The following is a 16,415-nucleotide window of genomic DNA, read 5'->3' on the forward strand; positions in this document are numbered from 1 at the left end:
ACCACCACCAACACCACCACCAACACCACCACCAACACCACCACCAACACCACCAACACCACCAACATCATCTTCTTCATCATTCAAAGCAACATGATTATATTTTCAGATCAAACTTCATCAAAATCTGAAATATCATACTTAGTATTTTCTCATCTTTCTCTTTACAGATGAAATTCCAAAATTCATCAAAGAACCAGAGTCAGTCATAGTGAAAGCGCGCGGGAAGGTCGTCCTCCGCTGCACTGTAGACTTACCAGCCGCGCGGATACGATGGAAATATAACGGCGACTTTATAGAGACTAACGAAGACGAGGGCGTGATAATAAATGGCGGGACGTTACATATAAAATCTTTTAAACATTCGAAACGACATAAACCTCACGCGGGGAAATATCAGTGTGTTGCTAATACTTCTATAGGTGCTGTGGCCAGTTTGGTGGCTGAAGTTCAAAAAGCAGGTAAGTTATATTTTATTGCTTAAGTAAAAAAAGTGGGTAAATGTGACTCGCTCTACCAAAACTAGGCGCTTGTCGCATCTGAACTCGACAGGTTGATACGGACTTGTTGTTCATTTCCCTATTGTAGACCTTTTGTGAAATCTATTACAAACTGATTTGGTCACATTTCACAAAAGGTCTACAATAGGGAAATGAACAACAAGTCCGTATCAACCTGTCAAGTTCAGATGCGACAAGCGCCTAGTTTTGGTAGAGCGGGTCACAAATGTGACCCGTTCTAGCAAAACCAGTCGCATGTCGCACATAAGATGAGCCTAGATGACACCTGGAGATGACAGAAGAAATTGATGTCGTCAGATTTCACAAAAGGCAGACAATAGTGAAATGAACAAACGTCCGTCTCAACCTGCCAAGCTCAGAGCGACATCCGACTGGTTTTGCTGGAACGGGTCACAAATTATATTTTATGGCTGAGTAAAAAAGCTTGGACCATTATATGCTTTATAATTGAGGGTTAAAGTAGAATCTGAAAGGGACTGACAAATGCTGTCCTCTAATGAGAGGTGTCCTGATTAGAGAGGTAAATTTCAATGGGAATTACCTATTTAGAAAGTGCTATTGCCCTAATTACAACTGGCGCTAACGCAAGTGCTGCCACCTGGCATCTGGGGGTGGAACCAAACATCAAAATTTAGAGTAATTGAGAGAACTTACTGACTGAGACATTTACACTTAGCAAGTGCCAACTTCAGACTAGTCAAGTTCATTCTTGGACGATTGAAATGCAATCGGCCGATTCCAAAGTTCCTAATCTTGAGCACTTTCGGGATTTTCATCAATCCAAGCGTCTTTTACAGGTCGTCAGGTTTGAAGAGGACGATGACAGACTAGTGAAATTTTAAAAGGAATATCCAATATGACTATCTCCTTGGAAAAGGCACTTAACTCTTGTTCTTCCTCTCCAGATATCGATCGTTTTGATCGGAATCTTCCCGATATCATAGTAAACGCAACGAAGGGGAACGTGGCGCTGGTACCGTGTGTTCCACCAGAGTCGTCACCGAGCCCTATCTTGACGTTCGAGGTCAATTCCACAGTCATAGACAATGAATATTCAGGTAAGTGGGTCAAGGTCATCACCAGAGGTAAAGGTCAATCAGTTCTCAAGATCAAGGTCGATCAATACTCAAAGTCAAGGTCACTACTTAAGGTCAAGGTTAATCAATACTCAAGATCGAGGTCAATGGTCACGGTCACTACTCCAGGTCAAGGTCAATCGATACTCAAGGTTAAGGTCAATCAATACTCAAGTCAAGGTCGATCTATACTCAAGAAGTCAAGGTCAAGGTCGGTCAATACTTGAGGTCAAGGTCAATCCCTTTGACTATCTGAGGGGATGTCTCGTGATCTTGGTTACGTCTGCAACTAGATATATAAAGCTTTTATTTGTTTGCTTGAGACTGAGAGGGTTAGCATCGTCGTCGATTGGTTGAGGCTGAATCTCGTAGATCTTCATGAATCAAAACTTTGGTACAAACAATTCACATTCATCGCGCTATATGAAACGTCATTTCGATCTCATTTCGATTTTTGATCTTTTTCAGTTCGCCATAAAATCTTACCATCTGGTGCGTTACAAATTGAGGATGCTCGACCCATTGACCAGGGCACGTACATCTGCCGAGCGGAGAATCCCATCACGGGAAAGTTACGAGGGGCATTTCAGAAAGTCACCCTCAGAATACTAAGTAAGTATAACCAAGAATTCACGAAGATTAGTCTTTGTTAACTCTTGGTATAATGCAATCAGTTTGGGATATCAGCTTGCCTGGGAAGTTAACCTGTGAAGGACCGGAATCCTATCCAGGCAGAGTGATACCCCTAGTCGCTTGAGGCTAGGGAATCCAGGATAAGCTTTGGCCTGATGAGCCTTTCGCGGCTCCAGCAACAGCCCGGCAGACTATAATTTTAATCGAAACACTTGGTGTTGGCCGTATGTTAAAAGGGGTCCTGTGATTGAGCTATCTGTACTCATAATATGAACATATTGGGTTTGATATCCTGCAGGATTGTTCTAATAGTTTGCAGTCAGTCTTATTTCGGACACGCTCCTTTCACCCCTTGGCAAATTCACTGGACTTCGAATGCCTCAACCTTTGAATGAAATGTAAAATCAAGAGCCCTTTTACCTTGTGCCAAGGTTCCAGTCTGGACAATGAAAAGAACCCTGTAAATGTGGAATATTCGCAGTTTGTGATGGGCACATGGTATCATGGAGCCTCTCGGCCGCTTACCAGCCGAAACTGCCCTTGGTCAAAAAGGCCTCAGGTCAAAACCGCCCCCTGTGTGGTGCGCTTATCTATAATATTTTCCCTTTTTCAGATCCTGTCATCAACGCACCACCCAGGGTCATCCAGGCCCCCCCAAAGAAATCCGCAGCTCGAATAGGCAGCAACTTGACGCTAGAATGTGTGATGAATGGCGCGCCCGTACCGGTCGTAAACTGGATCAAATATGGCGACGTTTTACCCGAGGGGCGATACGAACAGATGATGGGGAATCTTCTATTGGTGGATATTCGGTTGGAGGATGCGGGGACGTATATATGTCAGGCGGAGAATGGTCAGGGGATGCAGGCAACAGGTGTTGCTGTGGTGGAGGTGTTAGGTAGGTTGCGGAGGAGTGTGCATGATTGCTGAATGTCAGAGTCTGAATATACTAGTCAGATGGAAATAGGTTCACAGCTTCTCTGGTGTGTCTCATGACAAAGAGTTGTACAAAGTGTGGACAGTGTTGCAAGCCCCAGAGCTTTGTGGTCAGGGTGGTGTCCTTTGGCCAGTATTCCATTCAATTTCTCATGAGGGAGCAGGGTCAGAGCCCCAGAGCTTTGTGATCACGTGGTGTCCTTTGACCAGTATTCCTCTCATTTTCTCATCAGGGAGCAGGATCAGAGCCCCAGAGCTTTGTGATCACGTGGTGTCCTTTGGCCGGTATACCTCATAAGGGAAAAGGATCAGAGCCCCAGAGCTTTGTGATCACGTGGTGACCTTTGGCTAGTATTCCTCATAAGGGAGAAGGATCAGAACCCCAAAGGTTTTTGATCTCGTGGTGTCCTTTTGCCAGTATTCCTCATAAGGGAGCAGGATTAGAGCCCTAGAGCTTTGTGATCACGTGGTGTCCTTTGGCCAGTATTCCTCGTAAGGGAGCAGGATCAGAACCCGAGAGCTTTGTCACAGTGGTGTCCTTTGGCCGGTATACCTCTCCATAGTAATATAAAGAGAAATCTATGAGATCTAGAAGTGCTTCTGATACTTTTAAAATCATGACAACATTTTTCAAATTTCTCTCCACAGAAATGCCAACCATCGACACGCCCCCTAGTGACCAAACAGTTACTGAGGGCGACACTGTTGTGTTTAACTGCCTAGCGACGGGGAAGCCAAAGGTTAAGACAAGTTGGTTGTACAACGGGCAGCCCGTGTTCAGGGATAGCGCCGTCTCGATAACAGGTAAGAGCTTGTCGATTGCGGAACTTGGTTGTAGTTTCTCAAGATCATTCCTAGTCTGTCTCTTGCCTTAAAGCGAATTTCGCACAAGCCATACAATGCCCTTAAGGTGCCTCAGTGGGTATCAAAGCTACTGCATTTTCAACTCATATCCGAGTTTCTGAATGTAACCCTATTGTAGGCCCTCTGTCCACATGTCCATCAGGCCGAGTCTAGTTAACGGATCTGCGCCACACTTTTAAACATGAAGTGAGAAGGTTCATTTTCACCGCCTAGAAAAAGTAGGCTGAATGGCTGGTTGTGTGAAATTCCCTTTAACGTGAATTTTGCACTGTCAGTGTTTGAGCCAACTTTTACATTTTCTTCGCCAACATAAACCCCCCCCTTCTTAATTCCTGTTCAAAACTCTGGCGTAGATCAGTTAGCTAGATTCAGCCTGCTGATCATGTGGACAAGACGGTTCTTTTCAGAAACTCGTGGATGGGAATTCCACAGTAATGACTCGATGCATCAGTTGTTTTGCTACCGACTGAGGCGTGGGAATGGAAGGACATTGGGTGACATGAATAAAGACTAGCAAATGCTTTTACTTCAATTTTGTACAGAGAGGCCAAGTGTAAATGTACATGGAGTTTTAGATAAAAGCATTTACTACTCTTTATTCATATCACCCATTGTATCACTCCTGCGAAATTCACTTTAACCAGCACTGTAGTTAAACAATCAAATAGTTTCCAATCCGTAGTTAGTCATTTAGAAAAGCAGTACCTGGTCCTGTCTCATAAACAGCTCATTAGTCATAATCATAATGACAGACAACTCCTTCCCTCTTTGGTTCCGCCATGTTATGTGTCAGAAAACCACAAGTAGAGAGACCTCTATTGGTGTATATCGATAGACTGGTCATTTGTGGCGTTTTTGCTTGTGACCTTGTGACGCACCACACACAGAATGAACCCTTGTTTGGCTTACTGGATGTATGTTTTGGTTGTACCAGGGAGACTATGGAACAATGCCACAAGTCTACAAGGGAAGAGTCCAATCGCAGCCTAATGATAACAAATACATTTTGTTGATTGATTAATTGACTGACTGATTGATTGATGAAGATTTTTCCCTTTCCTCTCTAACATTCATTAACCATGTTCCCCTGTACAGTGGAACCTCCCTTAGCGGACACCTCTCTATTAAGGACAACCTCTCTATAAAGGACACCAGTTGTGGTCCCAAATTGGTTGTTTCCATTCAATTTGACCTCTCTTATCAGGATACCTCTCCAATAAGGACAGCACTTGTCAGTCCTGAAGGTGTCCTTAATAGAGAGGTTCTACTGTACTTATTTCTAACCCATTTCTTACGTGGTTATTTCCCTCACAGAACTTGGTCCAAGCAATGGTAAGAGTCGGTGTGGCTTGCGATGGTTGTGGGATGGCTTATGTACAAATATTACTCATTTTTTGTTGCCCAGTCAGATGTTGGTTTGCCTTAAGTCTGACAATGTCAACCTTTACTCTTACATTTGCTTTGTGACTCTGATGCGAGTGTGTTGTGGCTCAAGATGACTGTTTGGAAGTCCTTTTTTGTTACGCATGGCAACGGTATCTGTTAAGCATTCCAATTTAGCTCATTCCAATTGTATTGCTTTTGAGAGCTCATTCTAATTGTATTGCTTTTGAGAGCTCATTCCAGTTGTATTGCTTTCAAGAGCTCATTCCAGTTGTATTGCTTTGAAGAGCTCATTCAAATTGTATTGCTTTTGAGAGCTCATTCCAGTTGTATTGCTTTCAAGAGCTCACTCCAATTGTATTGCTTTCAAGAGCTCACTCCAGTTGTATTGCTTTTGAGAGCTCATTCCAATTGTATTGCTTTTGAGAGCTCATTCCAATTGTATTGCTTTTGAGAGCTCATTCCAATTGTATTGCTTTTGGTGGCTCATTTCAATTGTATTGCTTTTGAGAGCCCATTCCAATTGTATTGCTTTTGGGAGCTCATTTCAATTGTATTGCTTTCAAGAGATCATTCCAAATAAATTGCTTTCGGACATTTTTTCAATTGTATTGCTTTTGGGAGCTCATTCCAGTTGTATTGCTTTTGAGAGCTCATTCCAATTATATTGCTTTTGGGAGCTCATTCCAATTATATTGCTTTTGGGAGCTCATTTCAATTGTATTGCTTTTGAGAGCCCATTCCAATTGTATTGCTTTTGGGAGCTCATTTCAATTGTATTGCTTTCAAGAGCTCATTCCAAATGAATTGCTTTCGGACATTTTTTCAATTGTATTGCTTATGAGAGCTGTCTTAAATTACTGGGGGGGGGGGGGCTGTGTAGCAGTTGAACTATTTACATTGAAGTATTTCAAACTGTGCTAAAAATGGCCACCACTTTGGATGCCTGTTAGCTACATCAGAGATTGTTGGTTCAATTCATGGCCTCTTGATGGCGTTCTTGTGGGATGTAGAAGCCATTTTAAAAGCGTAGAGAGGCTGACAACAGAATTATCATCTGGGGTCTGCAGTTCCCACTGCTTTACAATTGACCCTCCGACCTCATAACTAAATATTTCATATTGAAACAAAAATTTCTTCTAATCTCATCATATGACTTTTGTAATAATTGTCACAGATTAAGATGACTATTCGATTATTTTCTGGGCATCTTGGCACAAATTGAGAATTTGCTCAATATCAATTTTTTCGTTTTCAGAGACGACCTTGACCTTACACCAAGTGAGCCTGAACCAAGCCGGCTTCTACCAGTGCATGGCTCAGAGCAGAATCGGCATGGCAACCGCCGCTGCCTGGCTACGCGTCAAGAAGCGCAAGACGCCCCTCCCGCCCGCTATCAAGGCGGAGTCTGACAAGGATGGCGCTACGGTCAAGCCGCAGGCAATCGCGCCGGATCATGAGCCGAATCATAGTGCTGGTAAGTTTACTCCAGGGATGAACGTCCCTTTGTTTTGTTGAGGCCTTTTTACTTGCGAAGCAATTTTGGTGCAGGTTCTCCTGGATATGGGTATAAGTCCTTCGCATAAAATTGTAGTTTCTGAACTTGTAGAAGATGCTAGTGTAATCCTTATGAAAATAACTGAGAGATCACAGCTCTTAGATAAAAACACAACTTGTTCTCTTCACACTTGGACTCTGAATCCTTGAAATGACGCAAGTCACAAATCACAGCAAACCCACATGTTTGATTGTTGACAAATACCATATTTGGGTAATGACATCACCAATCTAATTATAATATTGTAAACTGGCTTCTAATTGGCTTAATTACTTAATTACTAGTTTAACTGATAAATAAACACATATAGCTCATATATATTACACTAGCATCTAAGGATGTAAATTAGGTTTGCCTTTTCCTTGTGGCCTTCATCTAAATGGGGTCAGAGGTTAAAGGGAACTGGAACCGCCGAGCAATTTATTCTTTTTTTCGACTTTCACCGCCCGAGAAAGTCAAACTTCCAACTTCCTATTCGAGTTCAGATTTGTAGCTCCGCCCCCAGTGCCCGAGCATGCGCAGTTCAATTTGTTATTATTGAGAATCATGTGAGAATCACGTGAGTCATGCGATCTTTCATTCATGAGTTTTCGTAGTAAATTCCATAGTGGTGACGTCACTCAATGATTGACAGCTAGGCGCCATGTTTCATTCATGCCTCGTTCTGATCACCCGATACGCGGGAAATGAAAACGAGGTCATACGAACTGGCTTGGCGGTTCCAGTTCCCTTTAACGAGATCACTTTATCAATGCTGATTTTATTATTCCAGTCACTCGGCCGAGCATCAACATCGGGCCGTCCAACACCACCGTCTCCGAGGGTCAGACGGTCACTCTTCTCTGCCTCACCGAGGACGCCGATGTCGTCTCCTGGCTAAAAGATGGCACCCCCATCGATTACGCCCTTAACGAACGCCATGAGGTGTCATCCGCCGATTCACTCCAGATTGATAACGTACAGTTGACTGATTCGGGCGAGTACATGTGCTTGGCGTCCAATCAGCTTGGATTCAGCACGGCGAACGCCTTCGTCGAAGTGACAGGTTGGTGAATTTTCTAAAAGCGAATTTCGGTCGTGGTGTCTAGTGTGGAACTATTCAAGTGTAAGAATTAGAGGTGTGATCCTTTAATGAAATTGACCTTAAAGGAGGTCACGGTTTAATCTTGGATCCATCATAGATTCTGTGAATTTCGCTCGTGTTGTCTAGTGTGGAACTATTCAAGTGTAAGAATTAGAGGTGTGATCCTTTAATGAAATTGGCCTTAAAGGATGTCACGGTTTAATCTTGGATCCATCATAGATTCTGTAATGGGCCATCAAAGACTATGATGGCCCATGGTAGACCCACCGATGGCCAATTGTAGATCTATTGATGGGGATTTCATCATAGATCTAACAACAGTGGGGTCCCATGTCAATGCAACCAAAACAGTAAATGATGAACTCATTTGAGTATCGAATATTGAAAAATGGATGCTGAGTAACATAACCCATTGAAATAAGCAGTTGTCATGGTAACAGCCGTATTTCATCTCTCGCTATTTCCCTGCAGATTCCCTGGTCAATATCGGTATCCCAGACCTGATGCCAGGCCCTGTCTTTCCGCCCTTAAACCCAAAGGAGGACAAATCAAACCCGACGTCCTCACCGACAGGAAACGCAACCTCGGACCCAGTTCAGCAGAATACGACAGATGGCTCAACAACGACTACAACAACATCGAAGATGATCGAGAGAGTCATTTTAACGAATAACAGTGCAGCGAAACCGCAACTGCCAAAGAAACCGAGTGTTTTCGATACAGATTTGACGCATTTTGATTATAATGAAAATACTGACGATATTATCCTTCTTACGACGCGTGCGCCGCCTGGCGGGGTGACGATGCCACCTTTTGGTAGTGACGGGCGACGTGGGAAGAATAAGAATAAGAAGAAGGACCGCGACCGCGACCGTGAGCGCGACCGTGAGAGGGAACGAGAGCGGGAACTTGAACGAGAGAGGGAACGAGAGCGCGGAAGGAATCGCGACCGTAAGAAGAAGAAGAATCGTTCAGGAGAAGGTGAAATTATTATTATTTGTGACAGATTTTTTGGGGTGATAGAGGTCTGCAAGTGACATTAACCCTCAGCAGTCTGGAGACTTGGACATTTGTTCGTTTATGATGGTCTCCTAATCTCTGAAAACTCTGAAAAGTTGTAGATCTGAAAACTTTCTGAAAACTTGTAGATGATGGTACTTTATCTCTGAAAGTGTCAACAGATGTGCTGCTCTTCGGCAGAATCTCAAAATATTCACCACAACTGACTATAAAGGCCATGTGTCATGGCATTTAAACTCTATAATTGAATTTCTTAGAATTTCCAGAAACTGTCTTATAGAGTAGAACCTCTCTTTTAAGGACACCTTGGGGACTGAGTAGTGCTATCCTTAATTGAGAGGTGTCCTGATTATAGAGATAACTTTTGATGGAAATGACCAATTTCGGACCAAATACAGTGTCCTTAATAGAGAGAGTGTCCTTAATAGAGAGGATGTCCTTAATAGAGAGAGTGTCCTTAATAGAGAGGGTGTCCTCAATAGAGAGGGTGTCCTTAATAGAGAGGGTGTCCTTAATAGAGAGGGTGTCCTTAATAGAGAGGGTGTCCTCAATAGAGAGGTGTCCTTTAAGAGAGGTTCCACTATATTTACCTTCAAAATAACTTCAAATTTCAATTTTTCTATTTGCAGTACTGGTGCCGCCCTCTAAACCGAAAGTTACAAAGCTCTCCGACAATTCTGTCATGCTCAAGTGGTCAGTGTCGGATAACGAGGGATTACGCATCAGGTTTTTCCGCGTCCAATATCGGGAACTTTCGAACAGCAAGAAACGCGGCAGCTGGGAAACGATCGAAGATGACATATCTGCCGTCACGCGGCAATATGAAGTCGCCGGTCTGAAACCCGGCGCGACTTATAAATTCCGGATTGCAGCGGTGTATTCGAATAATGATAATAAGTTGGGGCCGAGTTCGGGCCGGTTTAAATTGAGTGTTGAACCGACGCGGCGTCAGCATCCTCCCGTCGCTGGTCCGGTGATCGTGGAAGCTAAGAGTATGTCGCCATCGGATGTAGCTATAAGATGGAAGGTAAGGAATCGGCTGGGTTCTTCTTCTTCTTCAGCGTTCGCTCTGCACTTGGAGGGGTCATACTCCAGGGAGTATTCCTCCTCCATGGCGGTATGAGTGTTTTTACGTGCCACTGCGGTTAGGGTCCAATTTGGTTTATTGGCTGAGTGACTCTGTCTTCCGCCAGAGGTAGAGTCCATACAAGCTACTCATACTTCCCACTTGGTGGGGTCTTAGCATGCCACTATGGGTAGGCACCAGTTGGGTTTATCGGTCTGGTGACTCTGTCTTCAGCCAGAGGTAGAGTCCACGCAAGCTACTCACGTTTCTCACTTGGTGGGGTCTTTGCGTGCCACTAGGGGTAGGCACCAGTTGGGTTTATTGGCTGAGTGACTCTGTCTTCGACCAGAGGTAGAGTCTATGCAAGCTACTCTTGTTTCTCACTTGGTGGGATCTTCTCTGACGAGAGGTAGAATCCACGCAAGCTACTCTTGTTTCTCACTTGGTAGGTTCTTCTCTGACCAGAGGTAGAGTCCACGCAAGCTACTCTTGTTTCTCACTTGGTGGGATCTTCTCTGACCAGAGGTAGAGTCCACACAAGCTACTCTTGTTTCTCACTTGGTGGGATCTTCTCTGACCAGAGGTAGAGTCCACGCAAGCTACTCTTGTTTCTCACTTGGTGGGATCTTCTCTGACCAGAGGTAGAGTCCACGCAAGCTACTCTTGTTTCTCACTTGGTGGGATCTTCTCTGACCAGAGGTAGAGTCCACGCAAGCTACTCATGTTTCTCACTTGGTGGGGTCTTTCGCTTGCTCTGGCTTGGACACTTAATACAAGGAACCTCGGTTTTAAGTCTCATTCGAAGGAATGTAAAAGGCCAGGAATTTGATTTCCTGTGTAACATTACTATTTGTTAAAGTTAAAAGGCTTGTTAAAGTGATTTGTTAGCACACTATAACAGTTAAGAGACAAGAGGTCATCAAAGTAAAAAACACTTTAACGAAATTTGATATTTTGCTGATTTCAGTATCTGCCACTCGGGACGATAGCCGTGGAGGGTTTCTTTATCTTCTACAAGCCGTACGGTTCGCAGGAGGAATTCAAACGACAGGAAGTCTTCGGCGGGAATCTCGTTAATTACGTCCTTAACCGGTTGAGGCCAGATACTGAGTACGAGATCAAGATGCAGTGTTTCAATTCGGCCGGAGAGAGCGACTTCAGTAACACTGTCGTAAAGAGAACACTGGGTAAGAATACGGGTCTGCGGTTTCCTCCTACAAAGCACTAAACTATAGATTGTTCAGTAGTACCTCTGTATTAGAGACACCCTTGGGATTGCGAATTGGTGTCCTTTATAGAGAGGTGTCCTGATTATAGAGGTCAAACTGAATGAAAATGATCTATTTGGGACTGAAATCTGTGTCCTCAATATGAAAATTTCCCAAAGTATCGTTACTGTTTTTTTTGGTTCGGTTTTTCCACTGATGCTGAGGTTGTAGAATTGATTGTCTAGATCATCAGGGGCCTACTGAAATGTTTCGGGATAGACCAGGCCTATTGTAAGATCTAGGCTTAAGTGTCAGGTCGGATGAGGTTGGACCATAAACCCAAAATCGTCAACTTGGAAAACTTTTAAAGATCAAACTCTTCTATTGACAGCATCATCTGGGAGTTCCGGTGCCTTCCCTGGCGAGACTGACTACTACCCCGGGGTCCCTGTTGACGAAAATCCCTTCATGAAGAAGCCGAATCGCAAAAATGTCCCGTACGACGCCAACACATTCGACGTTATCAACACATATGATAAAGATGGACAGGAAAAACCCGAGTTGACCCCGACGCAAACACAGGAAGAGGATCAGTTCGAGAGGAAAATGAATACGCAGTCGAGTTCGATGCTTTTGTATATGGTCCTCGGGATCGTACTAGGGGTCATGATGTTGCTGCTCGTCATTTTCATGGTCATGTGCGGTTTGAAACAGCGACAGCAGCGTCGAATGATGGGTACGTTTAGAGCTAAAGGTAATTTGCCCGTGTCCAGAGTGCCGTTTCTGGTGGAGGCCAGAGAATGCTCTGGAACTCTTCCCTCACCTTGTCGTACTGCTTTATGCTTGCTTTCATTGTGAATAATTTCCAAGTGTTCGTTTTCATGCATGCACCGTTCGCAATCCATGCTCTGCTTGGCCTTTATTAACCATTCAAGAAAGAATGTGTATCGGTGAGGGATGGAACCCACGCACCATGACTGATTGTCAACAGGCAGTCAAGCGCACCAGCCTCTTTAGTCAAGCGCACCAACCTCTCGAGTCAAGCACACCAATCTATTGAGTCAAGCGCACCAACTTCTCAAGTCAAGCGCACCAACCTCTCGAGTCAAGCCTACCAACCTATTGAGCCAAGTGCACCAACCTCTAGAGTCAACCGTACCAACCTATTGAGTCAAGCGCACCAGCCTCTCGAGTCAAGCGCACCAACCTCTTGAGTCAAGTACACCAACTTCTTGAGTCAAGCGCTCCAACCTCTTGAGTCAAGCGCACCAACCTCTTGAGTCAAGTACACCAACTTCTTGAGTCAAGCGCTCCAACCTCTTGAGTCAAGTACACCAACCTCTTGAGTCAAGTACACCAACTTCTTGAGTCAAGCGCTCCAACCTCTTGAGTCAAGTACACCAACCTATTGAGTCAAGTGCACCAACCTTTTAACCACAGGGCCTAGAAACATTACTGTGAAATGGTATCATTACCTTGCTGAAAGTGTCCAAGAGAAATCGGGCCGAAATCTCATAAGTCTGTTTTTCTTAAAAACGAGGATTTAACTCGGAAAATGCAATTGATAAATCGTAATTCTCTCTATTTCAGCTGAGCTCGATGCTAGTATGCGACATAAATTCCATGACCCTGCTCAACGTATCCACAACGATAATATACGTAAAAAATACATGAATGGCGGATTCGCCCTGAACGGAATCTCGCATCAAAATGGCGGCGGGATTTACGCTAATGCTAACGGGAGTATACGAAATGGTTACCTCCCGAACCAACAGGGGAGCAAAGTGAATATTAGCGTTAATCCAATGACGCAGTTGGACCACCAGCATTATCCAGAGCAGAACGGGACAATAAAGGTACATTTTGATTAGAGATTTTACCAGTGATCCTTTAATGAGGTTTTGTGTGTGTCACTTTAAGTTGTGACCTTATGTTACCTTGGAGATCATCTCAGAATTGTTTGATACATGAGAGGTTAAATTCTATCATTTTTTACCCAAGAATCGACTTCTTGGCTTGTGACGGGTTAATTTGACCCCAGGAGACCACATTCAGGCTATTGAACTGAACCCCGTCATTATTTTCCCTTTATGCCGAAAATATTTATAACTTGTTAAAAAAATTGTTTTTATGATGGAAGATACAGGTGAACCTCCCTTAGCAGGCACCTCTCTATTGAGGACAACCTCTCTATTGAGGACAACCTCTCTATTGAGGACACTAGTCTTGGTCCAAAATTGGTTGTTTCCAATCAATTTGACCTCTCTAATCAGGACACCTCTCTGTCAAGGACAGAAAATGTCAGTCCCAAGGGTGTCCTTAATAGAGAGGTTCTATTGTACCTCCATATGAAGACTGAAACCATGAATCAGAAATTCAGGTTAATTTATGCAACCTTACACTGAATTATTAGTGTGTAACCTAATGGATTTTTACTCGTTCCATTTTCAGTCCAATGGGGAGCTTGCCCACAATCTGCAGGAGATCCTCATGAATGGGGATGTTATATATAATAGTCTCGAAAGGCAGAGCCACGGGCCACCAAGTTTCCATGAAAGTCAAGGTAACTTATTGAAGCAATCGTCGGCACGAAAAAATTCCAGAGGCCACGCATGAAGTACTGTTTCATAAAGACAAAAACTGAATTTTATCCATCAAACTTGGATGTTCAAGTCACTCATAAAGCATTCTTAGTTAAAAACCTAGAATTTTCAAGATTTTTGAAGCAATTGAAAAAAAACATGTGAAAATTCAGAAGTACAAAAAGTGGATTAAAAATTGCTGGAATTTTCAGGGTTTTTTTTTTTTCGTTTCAAATGCGTTTTGAAAAAAAATTTCAGTTTTGTGACGTGTTTTGTCCTTCATGTATGTTTCTCACTGTTTGGTTGATTGTTACTGTGAGGTAAGGTAAGATGGTACAATTATAGTCTCTGTTCGCATTAAAGGGGTACACCGTTCGTTATTACTTGTGGTCCAGGTAAATAGAAATGCAGTTATACACAATGCCGTAGTGCAGTTATTGTGAATACGAAATTGTTGAAACTTTGTATTCATAGTATTTGTATATCTGTCTACAGAAAGGCAATGCTGAGCAATTGAAAATTTTCAAATTCAATTACAAATTCAAAATTTTTAAAGAACGGTGTACGCCTTTAATGTCTACTGCGATTAGTTTCCTCACTGTATTGGCTATAATTGTACGGGATATACATCAAGGTGATACAATGAAAGCCCTGTACAATTATAACACCTGTACATTATGTCTACTGCCAGTGGCTTGCTACTCTGCGCACAAGGCCTATAATTGTACAGGGGCTATAACTGTATCACTTTACCTTACATACTGTGAACACCCACTGGATTTTGGTGATGGTGACGGCAGAGCATGCAAGACTGATAGCTGAAGAAATTGGGAACAAATTTGATTAGTCTAAAAATCGTCACGCGTAACATTTTTATGGTTGTGTCCATCTTGTCAGCGAGTTAATTGTTGATCCTAGTGAAAATATCCATTTTGCTTGATGTATCTGTCTGCGTTTAGTGAACCTGACTTATATACAGGGTTGCCCAGAAAAATGTCCCTTTGGACCAAAGTCACCCTAGACATTTTTCTGGATCACCCTGTAGATACTTGACTACCTATTGTCAACAGCAAATTTAGTTTAAGAATGGGGGTATTGGGTGCCTCACCAAACACAGCAAGGGGGCTAGTCATTGTTGGTAAAAAACTGATGCGTCTCGCTTGGTACCACGTCAACCTCACTGTGACACTATGCACTGCTTTGTCACTTGCAGACCCTCACTATCAGGAGCTAATGAATTCAGACCCCCTGCTGGTTCCGCGGCAACAAGACGGTTCTGATACGGGTAATGGCCGCTTTAGTTTCAATGGCTTTTCCATTTATTCTCAGGCGGTTGGAATTTTTTGAAATTTTTTGCCGATTTCGGATCCGACTACAAAAATTGCATGTCTCGCATCAAAATTTGCATTGCATGAAAAATGTTTACATTTTCAAACGATTTTCGTTGAAAATATGAAAATTGCATGATCAGCGATTTCTAAAATATAGGAGAGGAAGTTGCCTGCTTGTTTGTCTGCACGATTCATTTATTTGTAAACAATAGTACGTCTGCTTTTATAATTGATGTTGATTAGCTGAATTCAAAAACATTCAAACAATTAATGTTGACTGTTTTGATTGAAATGATCAATTAGGTGATTATTATCATTAATTAGTAATTAATTGCTCTTGCAGAGGATGTTCATAATGGCGTGCAGGCGCCGGAGTTCCAGTACACAACCGGACAGAACCACCACACAAGACAAAGCACCTTTAAACCGGAACCACCGGATCCAAGCCGGATTCCAAACCGCTCACACGAACAACTTAATCCAAATTACGACCCGTACGATAGTTGTCATAATATGGGGACGCAATATGGCGGCTCGTATTCAAGGTCACATGACCAGATACCTAAATCGCCGTACGACTATACGCCGCGGTCGCAACAAGACTTTACGAATCATTCGCTGAATCATTCGTTGAATCACTCAATGACACATCAAATGGCTCATTCGCCACATGACCACCAGGGCGGCGTTTATAGTAATAATTTATCGGAGCCGTCGCCGAAGGTTCGACAGAAACGGCGACGGCGAAGTCGGGATAAATCCAATATGAAGGATCAGTCAACGAATACAGATTACAGTAGTAATGGTAAGCGGTACAGAAGGGGTTAACGTGAATTTGCACTATCAGCTTTCATCTGCAGCAGACATCTCTATTAAGGACGACCTCTCTATTAAGGACAACCTCTCAATTAAGGACATACTCTCTATTAAGGACAACCTCTCTATTAAGGACACCCTCTCTATTAAGGACATACTCTCTATTAAGGACAACCTCACTATAAAGGACACCAGTTTTGGTCCCAAAGTGTTTGTTTCCATTCGATTTTCCCTCTCTAATCAGGACACCTCTCTATTGAGGACATTTCTTGTCAATCCCGAGGGTTTCCTTAATAGAGAGGTTCTACTGTACATGTTTACCGCCCATGAAAATTTG

The 16,415-nt window shown here is 43.2% G+C and overlaps 1 protein-coding gene across 12 annotated transcripts in view; it reads left to right on the forward strand.

The window, feature by feature from the left end:
• LOC135502004 (brother of CDO-like) overlaps positions 1–16,415 on the forward strand; it is a 151,939-nt gene that overhangs the window by 132,958 nt on the left and 2,566 nt on the right. For 9 of the 12 annotated variants that reach the window (XM_064794423.1, XM_064794427.1, XM_064794425.1 and 6 more), the window contains 16 exons: positions 171–461; positions 1,427–1,579; positions 2,066–2,209; positions 2,844–3,128; positions 3,815–3,970; positions 5,345–5,362; positions 6,672–6,890; positions 7,744–8,016; positions 8,527–9,036; positions 9,705–10,102; positions 11,109–11,328; positions 11,741–12,103; positions 12,940–13,205; positions 13,801–13,912; positions 15,145–15,216; positions 15,606–16,067. In XM_064794423.1, the coding sequence (XP_064650493.1) occupies positions 171–461; positions 1,427–1,579; positions 2,066–2,209; positions 2,844–3,128; positions 3,815–3,970; positions 5,345–5,362; positions 6,672–6,890; positions 7,744–8,016; positions 8,527–9,036; positions 9,705–10,102; positions 11,109–11,328; positions 11,741–12,103; positions 12,940–13,205; positions 13,801–13,912; positions 15,145–15,216; positions 15,606–16,067 (3,942 nt within the window). The remainder of the gene's footprint in view (positions 1–170; positions 462–1,426; positions 1,580–2,065; positions 2,210–2,843; positions 3,129–3,814; positions 3,971–5,344; positions 5,363–6,671; positions 6,891–7,743; positions 8,017–8,526; positions 9,037–9,704; positions 10,103–11,108; positions 11,329–11,740; positions 12,104–12,939; positions 13,206–13,800; positions 13,913–15,144; positions 15,217–15,605; positions 16,068–16,415) is intronic. The other 3 variants (XM_064794433.1, XM_064794434.1, XM_064794432.1) reach the window with 3 other exon arrangements.

This window comes from Lineus longissimus, chromosome 18 (genome assembly GCF_910592395.1).
Source record: "Lineus longissimus chromosome 18, tnLinLong1.2, whole genome shotgun sequence".
Classification (NCBI taxonomy): domain Eukaryota; kingdom Metazoa; phylum Nemertea; class Pilidiophora; order Heteronemertea; family Lineidae; genus Lineus; species Lineus longissimus.